Source organism: Parus major, chromosome 2 (assembly GCF_001522545.3).
Source record: "Parus major isolate Abel chromosome 2, Parus_major1.1, whole genome shotgun sequence".
Classification (NCBI taxonomy): Eukaryota; Metazoa; Chordata; class Aves; order Passeriformes; family Paridae; genus Parus; species Parus major.
The window spans coordinates 45,618,268-45,637,663 of NC_031769.1; the positions used below are offsets into that span (position 1 = coordinate 45,618,268).

A 19,396-nucleotide genomic window follows, 5' to 3' on the forward strand; every position below is an offset into this window, starting at 1 on the left:
ATTAAGCAATGCTTGTTGCCTGATTTTATCATAGGTAACAGTTTCAGGGGAGACTATTCTTGGCAGGCATTGCTTGAAGTAGAATTAACAGGCTCATCATGATAGAGATATAGAGATCCCCAGAGACCTTCTCTCTTTGTACAGATATAAAATAACTGACAAAACTTTCCATAAGAATCTCTGTATAGACATTTCTCTTTTTTTTTGTGAGCTTCTTTTCTCCCAGAAAAATATCTATCTCTCCTACCTGTTCATATCCGTTTGCCCTGTCATAAGACACCTCTTTCCACCTGCCATTCCAGCTGAAGCTGGAATCATTATTTTTGAATTCTGGCAAGAGGAAGTTTGCCTCATGTTGAGATGAATTTGAGATATTTGTAAAACATTTTCTTCGCTTTCAACTTAGATTTACAGTCAATAGAAAAGGGAATCTTGGTGAGATTCACCTTTGCTGTAGTGGCAGAATATTTTTGATACTGGGACAGTGATAAGAAAACTGATTTGTTAAGTATTTTGGTGATATAAACATTGACACTGGTCAAGTCATTTTGGCATAGACTCAAATCTTTTCTCTTGCCAACTAAGTTTGGGCATATTAATTTTGTTTAAGGGTAGTGTGCATTCAAGTGAGATCAGAAACAGTCTATCATGTTGTGACCGAGGAGCCTTAGTACAGGTCAATGTGCTGAATACTGATGCTTTAAAATTATTTGATCATAAATTTATACAGAGATAAAATATATTGAACATTTATGAAGTCCAGTTTTTTAAAGACTGAATAATCTCTGAATCTGTTTTCAGTTTGCTTAAGTCTTGTCCTGTGTAACAGACACCTGACAGCAACTCTTGGTTTATCTTCGGCCAGTGAGGGATAACAACATTATATGGAAATATTTTTCAAAACCTAAGGGTCAATTCAGTTAAAATTTTAATAAAAAATGGAGAAAAATATTTTCAAGTGTCTGTTCCCCCACACTCCCATTCAGGAAAGTGCATTAAGACAGAGCTGCATAACAAATTTGGTGTTCTTCTCTTTATTTCTTCCATGCTGTCTCAAATCATTGCCATGGTTTTAGATGATGTGTTAATGACTAGGTATTTAATAGAAAAGGCAAAAAACGGTAGCCAAGTACCTGCAGTTTGACAGGAGTGAAAATACAGGACACCAACAATGGCAATGCAATATCAAACACAAGTAGTACAGTTTTGTTTGAGTACAACTGATTAGAATGGTCCAACACAAAAAGGATGCCAATAGGAAAGTGTAAACTTTTCACCTTTGGAGGATATGCAGAGATAGATAGTACACTTCAATGCTGTGCTTGAAATCTGAAAGTATATTCAGCCAAGTGCATTACTAAGCATGTGGTAAAATAAAGAAAACAATGCTAAACATATGTCTAAGACACTCCTTATTGCTAATGTGACTTGATATACATGTCCCCCTACTTATGTCCCTTAAATTCTACTGAGCTCACAGCAGTGGAATGAGGCAAAGCTGCCAGTATCTTATATTTCATTCATTAAAACTTTAAACAAAAATGACTTAGTAAATTATGAACATTTTAAATCTCTTCTGGAATGAACCTCTGAGTTATTTTAGGTATAATTTATTATTTGAAGGTTTGTGCCTGTGTAGTTTTGAATTCAGCATCAGGATCTGTGTAAGATTTATGCAGAGCTATTCATATTTAATTGGAATGTTTATCCAAATATTCAGATTATTTAATTAATCTTTTAGATTTGGAAAGAAACAGACTTTTGCCTTCTCCAAAGGTCAACCCTACTAGATACCTAGTATTTTAAAAAGACTAAAAGGGAAGACAAGTTTCTACTGTCTCTAGTGAATCCATAGGTCAGAGTTTTGTTCCACTGACTTCACTATTCAGTATAGCAAAAGTAGATGGCACAACATTTTCTTAAATTATTTTGAATATTGCTAGTGTTTAGTATATTGGAACATCAATATATGATCATTCATACCACTGATAGGTTGTCTTTTAAATTAGGTGCACTTCAAATCAAGCCCCACAGCTTTGACTACTCACTTCAGGCCCCACAAAAGTGTTTCAATATCTGAAAAGGCAACCTGAGCTTTGGTTTAGATTTCGTCATTCATTCCACCTACATTAGCAGCTTCTGAAGACTTAGTGAAGAAAGCAGTTTCCTCTAAAGAACTGGTGAAGATACCCATATCTACCCATATCCTTCCATGGATGGTTTTGGAGCTTACCCTGGTGCCTGAATGCTGAGCAGGGGGCCACATGGCATTAGGGGAAGCTCTACTAAGTTCAGGTACTGCCTTTGTTTTGGAACTTCTCATGCCGTGCTTGCACATTTTGCTAGTCCCACTTCAAGCAGTTCTGTCAGCCACTTCTCTGTGCAGCTGCAAAAATACTTGAGTCAGTCCTGCAAAGTTAAATGATGAGGGCTGGAAGAGTGCTGTTGCCTATTTCACAATGAGTATTGTTTATGCTCTTTGACTACATTTGTAGAAGTGTAGCATCAGCAGGTTTCTCTCTGCCTGGGGCTGTGGAGACCAAGAGCTCTCAAATTCAGATTCCAAAGAGCAGGAATGAGTAACAGGTTCAGTGTAGTTTGTAAAGTTTACACTTCAGTACATAAAAGCAAGTGCATGTGACAGTAGGCATTATTTGTGGTGTAAAAAGTGATTGTAATGGCTGTGCTGAGCAGTGCAGGGCAAAAACCGCTCAGCATTTGTGGAAGGAAACAGTTTGTGTGGAGAGCTTGATGTTCACACTATCTATATTTCAGGGTGTTCACTTCCGACTCTCTCTAATCTGGTCCAATGCACTCCATTAGTGGTTGGAGTACATTTTCTAGCATTGCTCCATCTAAAAGGACTCTCATTTGTATTCTTTTAGTTCTGTGATATATGAACCACAGTACAGAAATGGAGATGACTTCAGAAGCTTACTTCTGCTCCACATTTAATCTGCAATGTAGATACATCCAGTGTATATCACTGATAGTGGCAACAGAATTAATTGAACATGCTATTCATTTTTTTACTCATATTTGAGTAAATCGTTTCAGTAATTGGTTTTTAATTATTAAATATTGAAATTCTGCATATGGTATTTAAGCTTTAAACAAAGTGTTTTCTTACAGCAATTGCAATTGTTCTCATCTAGAATATTTTGTCCTCCTCTTTCTGTTTTTACCAGAGTACTTCTTGTTATGGATCATTCAAATATTGATTGTATTTAAATGTATTCCCACATTCAAGTAAAAATTGGAAAACATATTTTAATCTCTAATCTCCCTGTTCTTACCTACTACCTACAGCTTTACCCCTGTTTAGAATAGGAAATGTTGCTACATTTTGATATATGACTTAAAGGAATTTTTCTTAGTGCATCTATCACTGCTTTATATTGTTATTAATTGATTTTGTGTGGAAATTTAGAGCAATATGAGTTGTAAAAAAAATTTAACATCCATGTCTGGTAAGGGCTATTTTACTGTGTGAAGAACTGGCCAAATGTGTGTCTATCAACGAAATGAAACATAAGCTGAATTTTTAAGTATCCAAGAGATACCTGCAGTATGATCTATGATCACCTTTTGCAAAACTACAAGTGTACTTTTTTGATAAAAATTTACTTCTGACTGTCTTCAATATTGGTTTAGTTTGCCTTTTACTACTGTCCAGGACTTCTCCCTTCTAAGGCTATGAAAGAGACTTTGCAAAATTTATCAGCTTCTCATTCTGTTTTATGGATGCCTGGTAAAGTTGGTCTTCATGTAGCAGTCACAATTACGTTTGCCATTCAGTGGGTGCATTTTTCATATAAGCAGAATAAAAGTTAACTATGTTGTGAGCTGTGCAGACTTTTTAATCTACAAACCTTTTTATAAATCCATAAATAGCAATAATCAGGAGACAATGAAATTTTAGAATTCTTCTAGTCTGAGAGTCAAGCTCTAGTCAAATATTATAGGAAGTTTTGAAAGTCTCAATATAATTTTGAAACAAGCTCTTTAATTTATTGCTCAGGTGCAAAGTTTTGCAGTATGTTTACACTTATCCATCAATGAAGTGAACCTTTAATAACATCCTCAGCACACTTCAGGATCTGGGTACGGTTTAAGAAAGAATGACTTGCTCAATACTTGCCAAATATATAGACAATTAGATTTTCATGTGGTTGGGATTTTTTATTGGGTTCTTATTAAAAAATACTTTTTTTTTTCATATTAGATTCCTTTAAAAGGTTATTGTTTTTCTGACCAGCTAGAACTTTGATATGACTTTATCCTCTATATGAAAGCTTCCCCTGTACGTAAGGTCAATCTAAAAATATTTACTATAGCCACTTATCCTTACTGCCTCTTTAGGCTGTTACTTTTACTTTTCCCAGTCTGATTGAAACTTATTTCTATGGAGAAAGGAAAAATACAGCTGTACCTTATTAGGTATAAGAGCTAAAAGGCCCTCTGATGCAAGCACATTTCCTTTAGACAGAAATTATTTCGGGAAAAAGTGCTTCTTTGAGGGCATCCTCTCTTAGGCATTGCTGGTCTGACAAGCAAAACCTTTTCTCAGAAGAATGATGTATAAGGGATAAATATAATTCAACTCACTTTTTTCTTAATTGAATTGAAATTTTCTTTAATTTTATATTCTCTCATCTTGTTCTGCAGGATAAAAAAAAGAGGCATACTTAAGAAAAAAAGAACAAAAACTTTGAAGATTCATTATAATAGTGTTTAGGTTCAACTACGTATTTGTAATCATTTCTAGTTTCACCATTTGTATGCATGTTTTTAATATTACAAATGGAATATTTAAATGTTGTAGCAAACTTCTGTGCTTGATTTGGGTACTGTTCATAAAGCTATGACAATAAGTTAGTTTATAAAGCAGTGATGCTATTCTTAGATACGTGGTTTGCAGAACTGAGGCCCAAGCTATGTTCTGATCTTTTTACTTTGTCCAGTAAATATTTATCTCTGCTTTTTCGTTTAAATGAAGAAGTATTTTGAAGCTAAAGCACTTCACTGCCACTAGGGAGCTGTGCTCTTGAAGTGTTTTGTTGTAACTTTTTTGAATTGCAGCATTCATAGTTGTTCTTATGCAGTGTACCATGAATTTTTGGTTCTTTATTATGTTTTAGTGAAGTATATCAAACTGTTTTTTGAAATGATGTGTAGGACAAACCCTGATTTTTTTTAAAAATGTTTTTGTAGTTTAATTTTTCTATAAGTTGGTATGTGAAAAATAAATTATCCTGTCTATGTAAAATACTGTATCTCTTTTCTGTGCTTCCTTTTGCCCATATTCAGTTATCATAAGGAGTGCTGTATATTGCACTGATTCATAGGCTTTGCAGGAGAAGTTTAAAGACCTACATCATGAAAAGACCCAGAAAGCAACCATATTGATTTGATAATCCACCATAAAACTTCATAGTTTTGATTCAACAGAAATGTTGCAGTAGTTACAGAGAGGGGATCTTTGCTCTATCTCCACATTGTTCAGGTTGGATGGCTTCATGAGTTTGAATTTGTCCACAGGCTTCTAAAGGGAAAAAAAAAAAAGATATCATGGCTTTATAAACCTGGTGGCTCTAAAGAAGAGCACATTACATCTGTGCTGGTGCAGTCCAAAGTGATTTAATAACTTGATCCACAGAACAGGGAAACCTCAACTAGAGTTTTGGTTTAATCAAGTTTGTAGATTAATTTGTCTCACTTGGATCAGATCCGTCACAAACCTATATGGGAGATTAAAAGCATAGCTGTTACTGAGGAACCTCCTACAAGTCCCTTTCATTTTAAATTATTTTCTTTGTTTCATTCTAAAAGAAAAAAATAATTTTATCAGTAAAGCCTTTGGGCACTGAAATCTCAGAGAAAGTATCAGGAACTCTCTCTCTCTCTCTTTTTTTTTTTTCTTCTTCTTCTTACCCTAAGGGGTTGTTTTTGAAAGATGACCTATAATTTTGTAAGCACAAATTTTTTTTTAGCTGTTTAATTGCAAAGCTGTGTTTTGGGATTTAGTCACCTACTCACTTGATTGCACCTGCCTAGTAGGTAGTTAGATGACTAACCCCCTTAATTTGATTCTCTAGTTAATTGCAAAAAGAACTCTATTAGAGTGAAATACTGAGGATTGAAATAAAAACAAAAAATGGTGCTAGATTTTCTTCCTCTGATATTTTTATAAAACACAGTGTAAGATTGTTTACCAAGATTTTATTGCTGTCTCCTCTGGCTGCAGCCTTGACGAAATTTAATTTTATTAGTAAATTTCACTGACGTTATGTTTTCTGACATTTCTTATTTTGACTGATAATGTTGTATGAAAAGGTCTCTCTGTGTGGTGCATTTAACTGTGGTGGAATTTTACTTTCCATTTGTATTCACATATTTTTGTTTTCTGTCATACAGGTGGTATGTTAAGTGGAATAAATGGTTGCAGTGATATTTTCAAAGTTGCAGTCACTGTTTTACTGGTGTGTTTAATACATGTTGGAAACATGACTTTTTTTTAAAAAAGAGACCAGCTTGTCTTCAGTGCTCCTGATTCATAACCCATTATGTCCCACACTAAAGATAGCTTTGCTCATTTACGCTGATCTCATTCCAGGAATGTGTTGTGTAAGAGCTGGCAGTGCACAACCAGAGGCGTCATCCCAAGCGCCTGCAAAGTATTTCAGCAGAGGCTGTGGTCTCTTAGTACCTTGCATGCAGAGTTTGGCATTTCCTAACATATGGCACCTACTGACTGTCCTCATATCCTCGTGCTTTTATATCATCTATTAGCATGGTGCTGAGCCAAAATTTTAAGTGCTTTGTATTCTTGTTGATTTTGTGTGTTTGTTGCAGTTATTTAAGTAGGCAAGAAGGGAGGTTTCTCCTGAGGTATGGAAGCGGCAGCAAACCCTATAGCTTCAACTTCCTGCCAGAATTACTTTTCCTCTACTGTCTTTCTCAGTTTTCTTCCTCTGAAATGGTATTCCAGGTTATTGTTCTCTGGGCTGTGTGATTGACAATTGCTGCCTGTTTTTTCTTAGGCAATGTCATGAATAGTGATGGGGGGGCTGCAATTACAAATAAACGTTCACTGAGATACCATACAGAATTTCTTCCTGAGGGAAGTAGTTGGTTTATCTTATTTTCAGGTCCTGTTACTGTACAGTGTATACTCTTTGACAAAGCAATCATGAAAGGACACAATTGACAATAATTAATTTTCAAGAACAACTTAGATCTTTATTTTTAAGGCATATATACAGTAGTTTTTCTGTCTATTGTATTGCACAGTGGTGTAATATCTTTTCATGGTGGTGTATTGTACTGAAATTGATTTCACAATGTTTGCTGAAGGAAAAATTGGAAACACCTGATTTGGTGTTTAAAATTGGACTTAGACGAAGTGGACAAAATTCCTAAGAAAACAGTAGTGAGCTCATGCTCTACATTAGCCTTAAAGATGCCCTAAATGCACTACGAAAGTTTGTTGGACTGAAAGTTCCCTTATTTCACTACCCCTTACCTAGTAAGGGGAGGGGGGGAGGGAATATGCCTGAAAAATCCTGGAGCTGCATTCTTTGAGTATTATTAAAATACAGCCCCAATGTCTGATTCAGAGCACAGCTCAGCATAACAGCCATACATACCCAAAATAAAGAGAGGTTTTTAACAAAGAGACAATGGCTGTCTTCAGTAAAGACTTCTGTCCTTGATCTATTCCAACTGGAGAATCTTGGTAGACAGTCATTCTTTTGATAAAGAAGAGGGATGAAGTTCCAACACTTGTTTTTACATGTAATTACAATATTTCCTACTTGCTGTCCTTATTGGCTCTAAACACAGATTTTTTGGGTTTTGGACCCTTTACTTTGAAGATATTTTTCTGTGTCCATAGACTGCGTTAGGCAAGTGATCAGGACTACTGTCTGGAATCAAATGTCCACTGAGGTATTTCAACCCTTAATTTAGAGATTCCTGAGAAGGTACTTCTGGATCTCTGCTATAATTTTAATTCAACTTGTGACACTTTGGCTATCCAGTCTGCAGAATCAAATGTAGAATGAATTCAACTGCTATGATTTTGCCTCTTGTTTTTCCAGACTGATTTTCATATCCAAGTATGCAAATAACACTTACTGACCTAATTTCCTCTGGGTTTGAGTTTGTCCTGCATGTACATATGAATGCATATGTCTGTGGGAATTTTGGAAAGGATCTGAATGCCGAGCAGATGGATAATTAGTTGTAAGGAAGGGAAGGATAGAGACGAGCAGCTCTCAGGTCTCTGAGGTGTCAGGAATATAAGAGAGGTAGATGAATACAATTGGGGGCACAGAAAAGAGCAGTGAGGGCAAGAGGATTCATCTTGGGGGAAAAATGTGAAAAAAATGGAGCCCATATGGAGTTCTTTTAGCTGCTTTTCCATTGCTGAGTTCTGCCTTGGTTTATAATGATTTTCCAAGTACAACATTCTTAAAAATAAATCACTGTTTTCATCAGAGTTTATGCACTTGCAGTCCTGATTCTGTTTTTAAAGTGCAGCTGTTGAGAATCACTCAAGATAGCTTACATTTCTTTGTGTTTTCCCTGATAAGTTATAGTTAGGTTTTTTTTGCCTGCTATATCTCACACAATGTCAGAATTAGACTTGTAAAAACTATTAAAATGCAGTTGACAAGCAGAACTAATAATTCTTGTGGGTTTTAATGCATAAAAAAAAAAAAAATTGGTCTTATTTCAGACTCAGTTTTTAGGCTGTCTGATCTGCTCCCTGAAAAGTGTGCCTGTGGACTTAAGATCAAAACACTAAAAGATTGTATGGTCATATATAATATTATTCTCTGGGAAAAATAACCATTAACCATACTGGAGGATTAAATTAAGTCCATTAGGGAAATAGATAACTATTTTTTAAGAACTGTCTGTGAAGCAGCATCAGTTAGTCTAAGATAGTGGTCCTGCTCATGTGCAACTCAGTTGAAGGGGATTGTTTAAATTTTTCTAGCAGCTAAAACTATGCTTTTGATACCATTAACACACAATAAAAATCTTTTCTCTATCTCTCAATGCATATGATACATTACTGAATAGATCTTCTGACTAGAATATTCAAACAAAAAAACCTCCAACTAAACAACAAACTAATTAATCCTCTACTTTCAGTTTTTTCTTAAGTTATACTATCATCAACATTGTGAATTCTCATACTTATGGTTTTAGACCAGTAAAAAGATCTTATGTTCCCATTCATTCAAGGAATGCTGTGTAGTCAAAACTTCCCTTGATGCTATAGCTTTTTGCAAGAGGTGCTTGAGGTTGGATTATAAGATCTTTATGTTCTTTGGCAGTTATAAAACTACAAGAAACAACCACCTCTATGACAAAACAGACAAATTTATAAGTTGTTCTTAATTTTTCTCTGTGTAAGTTGGATATGCTCATATAATTTTTAAAATTGTTTGTGCATGACTTGGATTGTGCTAACTTTCAGTCTGAAGAACTGGTTACATTATATGAACAAAAATGGATTGGGCTGATATAATTCTAGCTTATCTCATTATTATGGGTGCCTTGTCTGATTTTACGTATATGTGTTTAACCAATCATCCTGTATTTTCTGTGTGTTTGAGGAGTTAAAAGGAAGACTACATTTTAGACTGTGAAATTCTATGTTTAAGCAAAAGATAGTTGGGTGAAATTGAAGTGAATTGGGAGATGACTGGAGTTACTTGAATAGACTCAGAGATTACTACTTTCCCTGCCTGCTGATCTTTTGCTGATCTCCCTTTTGTTGCATGTGTTGTCTTTGCTTCAGTTAGAGATGTGTTATTTTTTAGGGTTTAACAGTCATTCTGAGAGAAGGGAAGTTCTTGGAAAAGGCATCAGAGCTCAGGTTTAGCATCTTGTGGCACACTTCATATGTCAGATGATGGAGAGGTTATAGTACCACTTCTTAGCTGTATTTCCCTGGTTATGTCGCTCCTATGAGTTAAAGAGGTTAAAAAACTCCCCAAAGTTCTTCAGGGGCTGTATTTGTATTTAATGGCAAGGAAAGGCTGCCAGTTTCCTCATAAATGTCTGCCTATTCCCTGTATCTCCCAGAGATACTGGCCACTTCTCTAGATTTTCTAAAACAGCTTATTCTTTCCTTCATGTTTGATAATGATGTAATTTGAGTAACACATGAAATAGAAAGCAAAAGACTTCCTTCTATGTATGACAAATGCTGAGATTTTCAGCCTCTTGCCTCAAAATTTGTTCAGTGTACTGTTGATAAAGTGGAATGCAGGAGAAAAAGCTTGCTTAAAGTCTCATCTAATTCTAATGTCATCACATTTTGTAAAATTAGGTTCAGATTTTGGTCAGGTTGAATAATTTTTTACTAGTTTATATTTTATCAGATGTCAATTGGATATTGGATGGTCTTCATTCCAACCAAAGGAAATATTGCTGAATTGTCTACATTTTGTCATTGGTATGATTCTGTAAGGCTTAGTTTTTCTTAAAATTATTATATTTATCTAGTAACTCCTCCTGCAGTTGTGAATTTTTTGAATTTATTTTCAACTGTTACTCCAGTGGTTGAAAACAGTAGCAGCCACATAAAAAGAGAATAAATACCTTTTTACTGCCTAATAATTATGAGAAAATCACATTTTATAGTCTAATACTTATTATGCAAATGAATGGGGTCCAGATTTTTCAACTATCTCTCTTCGTAATGGCATTTAAATCACTGAAGCTTTTAGGATTTTATGATGGAGTAGCCACATGTGTACCCAATTCATTAGTCACCTCTTTTAATGTGATAATTGTGATGTTCAGACTGCTGAAGTGAATGGTTTCCAGAATGTGTTTTAATATCAGTGGACTGTTATACTGAGTAGGAATGCATTTATGCATGTGATTATTTCATGCACCAAGCTGGAATTTAAAGGTGTTAACAGTCCTTTTGTATGTGCAGGCTCTTCTTATTCCTATTGCCATCACAGTATGAATATTAAGCATATTCTCACATGTTTGTAGGATCCATTATACCTGGAATTATTGGCTCTAATACAGATAAAAGTATTTGACACTAATCTTTGTGTTGCATTGCTTTTCTAATGTCTGGAATTTTCAGAGTTCTTTGGTGGTTCTGAACTCTGGTATTAACTGTTTGAAAAAATAACTATGTCACAGTCAGCAGTAATTCATATAGACCGAAAAGGTGAGCCTTTAAATATGATGAATTTTCTTCTGTTGATGAGTAACCACCCAATACCACCTGACAGTGAATTCTTCACTATGCCTAGTGACAGCTTCATGATAGAGTTCCAGTCTATTTGCCTGCTTATGATGGGATTTTTAAATTTTTTTTTTGAGTTACTAGTGTCAACTTTCATTGAAAAAATAATTAAAGCAGGGAAGTATTTAATGGAAATTTAACCTGAGTCACGCTGTTCACGACAACACAGTCTGTTTAAATGTCATGAGTGACGGATTAGGAGATTTACACTGGCTGTTGCTTTTCACTCAATGGTCAAAATAGAACAAGCTCAAGAAGAAGGGTAGCAGGAAAACCAATTAAGCTCCTGTTAAAGTCATTGGTTGAACTGAGACTTGCAAGGCAGCTTCTCAGAATTTACCGCATACTTTCATAAATGATATTGTGTTGACATTCAGTTTCTCAGAAGTTCCAAGTGTTCCTTGGCTTTCCTTTAGGCCTCACTGCTATTTGTAGCTCCTGCAGAGCTTTTAAAGCTTTCCATAGGGAATGTGTGTATCTACACTTTATGCATACTGGCTTCAGATTGTTAGCTCCTTGCATATACTTTTATCACACTGCAAATTTCATTTCTATTGGAAAAGTATTTGCATCCTTGCCTCTTTTTCTGAGACTTTTTCTGAGTAGAATTCCAGGCTCATGGCACAGTGCTAGCAATGAAAAAATTTTGCATTCTGAGAGAAAAGATGGGTAGGTCTAGAGAACAGGTCCATCCAGTTATATTATGAAACTTATAACCTTTTCAAAGAGAAACATCTTTGTTGAAAAAATGGCTTAAACTTCATTCTTAATTTTTTCCCAGTGTTGAGTTCTAAACAACCTACTACCCTTTTTAAGAAATGTTTCTGTTGATTACAATTTTCATCAGAACTGAACAGATCATAAAGTGAAGATGACCAAGGGTCATCTGGTTGTTGAACAGCCACTTGAAAAAAGGTTACTTCTCTCCCAAGTGTTTCAGAGAGAAGGAAAAACTCAGAGCAATGTGGTAATTGGAAGAAAAGAATAGGAATCCTGGATATGTAATAGAGACCTCATTTGTACCCACTGGATGCACAGGAAGGGGAGGGAGACAGAGGCTGTGAAGATCATACAGATAATTTATTGATTACTTTGGTGTGTAAAACTCTTTCACTAAACAAAGGATAGTTGTTTTTATAGCTCTTGCAAATTATTTTATAATTAATTTAAACAGTGAAGCTCTTGGAAGACTATACTTTAGCAAATCTGTGGATGCTGAAGTTTAGGCCTCTGATTCTTCAGAAAAGTTAGTTATCTACACTCAAGAAATGTCCTAGGGGCAAGAAAGAAAATGTAGTATAAAGGAAAGCTTAAAGGAACTGAGTCCAATGGTGGGACTTCTTGTAAATTAATGAGCAAGATAGCAGTGAGTGTTTACCCTCAACATTAGGTGTCTTTGTTTTCTACAAATTCTTGCACATCTGACTTACCCACGCAGTGGCCTGGCAGCACTGCCTATAATGTCCATTGGCTATAATTTTTTTTAATATTTGTTTCCAGAAAAATGTAGGATATTAGATGCAGAAGCATATTTGATGACAAACTATTAATTTCCCTTATTTCAGGCTAGGCTGGGTTTTTAAAGCAATGATTCTTAATGTGGTTTCATTTCCTTTTTAGGGCACTTTCTGTGTATGACTAGACAATATATTTGGTGCTGTCAATGTCTAAATAATGCAGATACTGATGCATTCAAAGAATAATATATATAGGTAAAGAAATACCTCCAACAACTCCACTGTACCTTGAAACTTGAGTTTACCTTGAGGCTTCATGGGATTTAGAGGTTCCTTTTAGACCTAGATTCACAATTAGGGGATGCCTTGCATCTTTTGCTTGTTTTAGGAAGAGAGATCTTTACAGCTGTTAGAAAAATAAATAATACTGCTCTTCTACAAAAACTGCTGCATGGAATTGCAGGGGTGTGGGGGATTTGTGTTTGGGTATGATAGGCTTTTTTTGTTGCTGTTTTTAGGTTGTTTTGTTTGTTTGTTTAATTTATAATAATTTAGAGATGAGTTTATTAACTGGCAAGTGGAGAGGAGTTATATTTTGTACTCATTATTTTTTATTAGAAAAATAATGTCTTAGAAACTGCATTTGACATTCTTAAATGCATAGATTTTAACTTCAGTGTGTAGTTGGTTACTGTTTGTTACAAATTTTTGTTGTGAGGGATGAAAAAGTTATTTGTGTGCATTCTTCCTTAGTTATAATTTATTGTCGTGTTATAAACCTGTCCTCAAATTTGGGATGCAAAAGTTTGCTCCTGTCTGTTTTGACAGTCTGCTTATTTCAGTCCGTTGATCTATGGCTAATACAATGTTTTTCAGTCACCAAGCATGTATCATTCTTACAGTTTTACTCTCCCTCTCTGTGCTATTTTTAATAAGTAATTTTAGCAGAGGATGGTATGTTTTAGCAGACCTACACTTGATTATTAAATATATAAAGTCTTGGATAAATATAACTTGCTTCAGATAGACTGTTACTTTCTAGCTGAATGTCTTGCTTTTTATTACTTCTTTCCAAGATAAAATAGTTCTTAAATAAGGAACCCCTTTGCCATCTACAAAGCACAGTGATGCTCTTAAACAGCTTTCTAGTAAGATTCATTCAGATCAAGTGTAGTTTTAAGATGAATTTTGGTAACTTATGAAATTACTGCTAGCAACACCATGTAACTGGTGTCTATAATAACTGGGAAATTTCTTTCAGTAATATACTCCAAAAATAGATTACTAATGTGCTTCTTTTACTTACTAATAAGTATTAATGTATCTTTTCAGTCCCTGCTATTTGAAGGTAGGTATTAATTCTGAGTAGTAAATTGCATTCAGTACTAAGATCTACAGCAATCCCAACAGCACATTGTTCATGGTATGGTGTCTTTGAATTCAGCATAATTTTATCCCACACTATTCACTGGCCAATATTGCCCTGAATAGTGCAGATTCCTATCAAGTTTAATAGGGTATCTTCAGTTATTAGTATACTTACAATAATAAGTATTAACTATGTATTTTGTAGTTCAAGATGATATTTCATTTTTTATTATAAATATTTATCTATTTTTAGTCCCACCTGTTGGATAGGAAATTTGAACCTGTGTTTGCAATGAGCTGAAAAACCTAAATGGGAGGATGAAAGAACTAATCTGTAAAAGAGCCTCTGAGTAACTCATAAACTATAGCTGAGAGCACCTCAGGAACTAGTCCCAGCATACCACAGAGGAACTAGGATTGGCTAAAGTAAGTGTATGTACTTAAGACTACTGGAAACTGCTGAACTGGGGGTGCATTAGGATAAATAGATAAAATTACTCAAGTGACTGCTTAAGACAGCTGATCTGTCAGGCAGAGGCAAGTTTATATTGCTTTTATATTTCTTACAGAGGTGATGTGGTCATTAATCAATAGTTGTCTTTCTAGATTTAAAGGTAAAGGGTGGCCCTAACAACGTTAAATGAAGGGCTGTGGTAGAAGCATCCTTTAATAAAGAACAAGATTTTGCACTTACATTGCAAAATGCCTTTCATCTAAGCAGGATAGAGATTTATAGAGGTGTGTATGTTATGCTGCATTCATTTTAGAACAGAAGGAGCTGAAGTATAATAAGTTTGAAATTTACCCAAGGTCATGCAGAAAGTCAGGATCAGAGATAAGATTTAGGGTTCAAAATATTTTCTTAAAAGCTGTACTTCAAGTCAAACAAACATAGCTATTCCTTGAGAATTGAAAAGAGCTGTATGACTGGTAATTCTACTACCTCTTGCTGCTCTTCTATAATTGCTGACCAGTGGGACTGCTTATGGAATAATACCTCATACCAGGGCTGAGAGCTTCCTTCCCTGAAGTAGGTTGGAGTACCTTCCCTTTGATGCAGCACATCTAGGGTCTCACCAAAATGTGAGTATGATTAGGATAATCTACCTGCTCCATGACCTTTGGAAGCTGCTGCTGAATTTTTAATTGAGCAAGAGCTGTAGAGTTAGAAAGCTTATCCCTTGATAAGAAGATCATTTACAGAACCCTGACATTGTGTTGTTTTCCATGTTATGAGGAGAGCTTTCTCTGCAGAATGCATTCAGGTGAACAGTGATTTTGAGTGCTGTTCTAATGGACTTTTCTCCTGAGTTATAATTTTTTTGGAAAATACAAATTAACAGTATGTATAATATATTACTCCCATTTGTTGACATGCAAGAGCATTTCAGTGCTGTATCTTAGAATGGTTTTGAAAATAATCAGTTACTTTATTGTGCTAAGAGTTGGGTGTGTGTTGTGAGATCGCTTAAATTGGGGGGAAGAGATTTTAAAAGCACCATCTTAAATTTGTTTTCAAGCTCTCACTGCTTTTAATTTCTTTTTCAAAAATCATGTTGTACCTCAGGAATCATGGCAGCTGAAAATATGGTACAATAAATGCTGAATTTGTTTTAATATAAAAACCCTTCAAACATGAGAAAATAATGAAATATTATGGAATGTTTGGCATGACCTTCATACTAGAAGATCACATCGTACCACAAATAGTATATTCTATTAAGTCATATTCTTATCAGGTGTGTAAAATGAGATTTAGTTTAAAATGTTTCCAGAAACTGAATTCTAGATAATAGAGGTTTTTCTGACCTTGTGGATATATTGTAATCAAAGACATTTGTATTACCATGGCTAGTGATTCTGCTCAGTTGGCTATTTCCAGAGCAAGTATAACGCAGAGGATAAAGTCCAAGAACTGAGTTTCAAATGTTTTTCTATATTTGGTATTAGCATCACTTGGCAAATACCTTGCTAAGGGCATTGGTTTTGGTCTCATGGTCTGACACTGATCTTTTCTTTTTGGAATCTTAGGTCCTGCTGCTCTAGGCAATCTGAGGACCTGAGTGATGTTGCAGTAGATTTCAGAAACATCTTTTTTGTTATGTATAACAGTTCACAATTATATGGTTTGTCTCTATAAAATCCAAATCCACATTTTTCTTGTGGCTAAGTGTGCTAATTTTTAGAGTGTTTTCAGAATCATGGAGCATGAGTTTGAGGGTCTATTTGGTTTTCTTTGTCAAGTAAACTTAGAAAATGCACACATTTGCAAATTATAGCATAAAATATCCATGTGTCTCTGCTGTCCAGTATCCCTGCACTTCAGTTCAGAGCTAGAAATGATAACGTGCAGAGGCAGTTAAAAGATTTTAAAAACAAGCCTGTGTCTTTATTTACCTGATTTGACTAATTCTAATGTCAAGAAGTTGAATGCAGTTCTGATTATATTACTCGTCTTGATTACACTTCTATTCAGTTTTCTCTTCCTGGCTGCTGTGTTCCTTATATTAACTCAAATTAAAAATACCCCATGCATCTTGATTCTGCTTGTATGTACACTCAAGATGACTTTTCTTCAGAAAGACTCTTTGGTATATGCTTACATCAATTCAGTAATAATCTCTGCTTGAGAGACCTGAGAGAATTTTATTCCACTTCATGAAAACTTAATCCTATATATTTTTAGCTAATATGAGTTTTGCCTTTGGTTATTATTGTGAGTAAGATAGTGGTCAAACTTACTTTTTTTTCAATCTGTCTTGGGCCATTGCTTCCCCTTCTCTTCCACCAGTTTTCCATATGCCGTCACAGACCATAAAGCTACTTCCTTGGTTTTGCTTTATGTTAGTTGCAAAATTCCACTGTTGAGTGTTCACTCTGTTATCCGTGTTCTTGTGGAAACATCTCTTAACATACACGTTAAAATTATTTCCTAGCACTAATAAAGCACCAGGATAGAAGGGGCCTTTGTATGAACTTAGACTTGTTGCAAAGAGCATGCCACAAGGAAAAGTTTAAAAGCCCTATAGGAACCTATAGACGAGAGAGGATATTAATTAAATGTATTTTTTGGAGTAGTGCTTTCCTTGGGGAGTAAGACCAAGGACCAGTTCCATCGAGTTACACTAGGGATTAATTTGGCCTGATGTCTTTGATGTCAAAAAACTGGGGACAAACTCATTTCTTTGGTATCTGCTTTGAAGAAGAAAATATATAAGGGTGAGGCAGCAAGTTTACATATTGCCAGAGACTGTGTGGATGTGGTTCTGAAACAGTCTGTCTGCTGACACTGTATTAGATTTCTGGTCCTGTTCTGTGCATGAAAGCAGTGGATATTTTAACTACTTTTTTTCCTTTTTTTTCACATACATGTCTCTAAGTGCTACAGAATGGGCAATATTTCAAAATGTACATTATTAAGACAGAAGTACTATTTTTAACAAGTAAATTAGCAAAAATCTAAAATTGAAGTCAGCAACACTAGCCAGATTTCTGAGAAGTGAAGCTATTGGAACAGGCAAGGGGAAAATTCTCTGGAACTGGAAAATTGCTGTATTCCTGAGGCAAAGCCTTACTGATAAAGGGTTAATTAAACTGACCCCTTGGTGACAGTGAAAGCCCTTGTAAAATTTGATTGTTGATCTGTAACCTTACTCCCTTTACAGACAACAGCTCCTGCGTAAACTTATAAAAACTTATAAAGTTTTTCCTTGTGAAAACTTTAACAATAGATATTGTAAAATAAATACATAATGCTGCAGTGTTTTCCTTCAGGAAGAAAAAAGTATGGTGGTTGTAAATAGTTTAACTCTTAAAAATTTTCTGCTACTTAGGACTATGACGGACATGGTGTGTGTACAGTGACAGCTTAAATAGGTATAAAATCATCTGTGTATTAGGATGAAATTGGAGGTGTAGAAGGCAAAGCTTTCTCACTAATAAAGTGAAAAGTGCTTCTCTTTGTGCCATGTCTCTATTCAGTCTTAAATATTTTGTCCAGAATCAGTCTCCCCTGCAGACCCGATAAATAGAAAGTCAGTTTAACAGAGATGTAATATTTTCAGTCATTATAGTGTTAACTGGAAGTTTTGCACAAGTCTAAGTCTTTGTACTAAATTCCCATATGATCTAACAGTCAACCTGGGAAGGAACTTTTATGGGAAGATTTGTATTTTTTGTATGAGTTGTGTTTTTCTTCTCACTGTTAAAAAGTCTAAATGGGAAAAGTAGTAAAGTAGAAACAGGCTCTTTAGGGTTACCTGTTAGTTGTTTTTGATTTGGTGGTGTGTTTTTATTTGTTTTTTTTTTTTTCACTCAAATGCTTCTTTACCGTACAATTAAGGTTGCAACATGTGAAGGAAGATAATATAAAGCTTTTTTTTTTGTTTGTTTTTAAGGAGGGCTTGTTTTCAGGCTGATCAAAGGAATAAATGTACACTTGTTTATTATTTGATAGCTACATTAAAAATCACTAATAAACAGGTTAAGAGTGTGAATACTCATCCTGACTAATACTGGGGTTTGAGGCATTGAAAGACATAGTCACTTCCTGAGCTGTGAAAATCTGCCAGCTGTCTTACAATTTTGTGTTTATTGTTTTCAGACCACAGAAATGCGTAAGATGAAATTCTGTTTTATTTAGATACAACCATGCTTAGTATAACTTTAAGTATTCCTTTTACTTACTATTCACTTAGTATTACTTTTGAAGCTTCTACCCATAAATTTTATCTGTATTTGCAGATACCTGTGGTCATCACAAATGAGATTTTTGGGTTTGTCATTGTGTCGTCTTGTTGATTGTGCTTCATTTACTGCTTTATTTTGTTCTGGCTATGTTGAAAAGTATAATTTCAGCTGCAAGTTGTAGCAAGTTTATACATATATTTCTGTCTTAGCCAAAATAAATTTTTATTTTATGATCCATAGCTCAGAGTTTAATTTAAAAAAAATATAAAAATTAATTACAGCAGTGCATCATACACATCTCTTTCAGTTCCCTTTTTATTAGCACTGATGATTTCAATCACTGAAGTAATTTTCTGTCTTTCCATCAAAGCATCAAAAGTGCCTGATCAAATCAGACTTCTGTAGTGAGAAGGATATCAACTGTAAAAGTAATGTTTGGCCATCTAGAATATCTGCATAAGATAATGAGGTAGTAGTTTCGTTCTCCTGAACCCTGATTATGAGACAGGACCCTTACTGACAGTTTGACCTGATTAGAAACTATTCAAGTTTGTTCGTTATGTTAAGCATAGAGATCTACTTTCCTATTAAA

General features: G+C 34.9%; 1 protein-coding gene across 4 annotated transcripts in view; it reads left to right on the plus strand.

The window, feature by feature from the left end:
- The window catches only part of BBS9 (Bardet-Biedl syndrome 9), a 281,332-nt gene that overhangs the window by 181,995 nt on the left and 79,941 nt on the right, over window positions 1–19,396 (plus strand). For 2 of the 4 annotated variants that reach the window (XM_033511951.1, XM_033511953.1), the window contains one exon: window positions 4,669–5,208. The exons of the other annotated variants lie outside the window; for them this stretch is intronic. Coding sequence is in view for 1 of the 2 variants with exons in the window: in XM_033511953.1 (XP_033367844.1) it covers window positions 4,669–4,673 (5 nt within the window). In the remaining variant the exon portion in view is untranslated. Of the gene's footprint in view, window positions 1–4,668; window positions 5,209–19,396 lie in introns of those variants that run through there. 4 annotated transcript variants of the gene reach the window in all.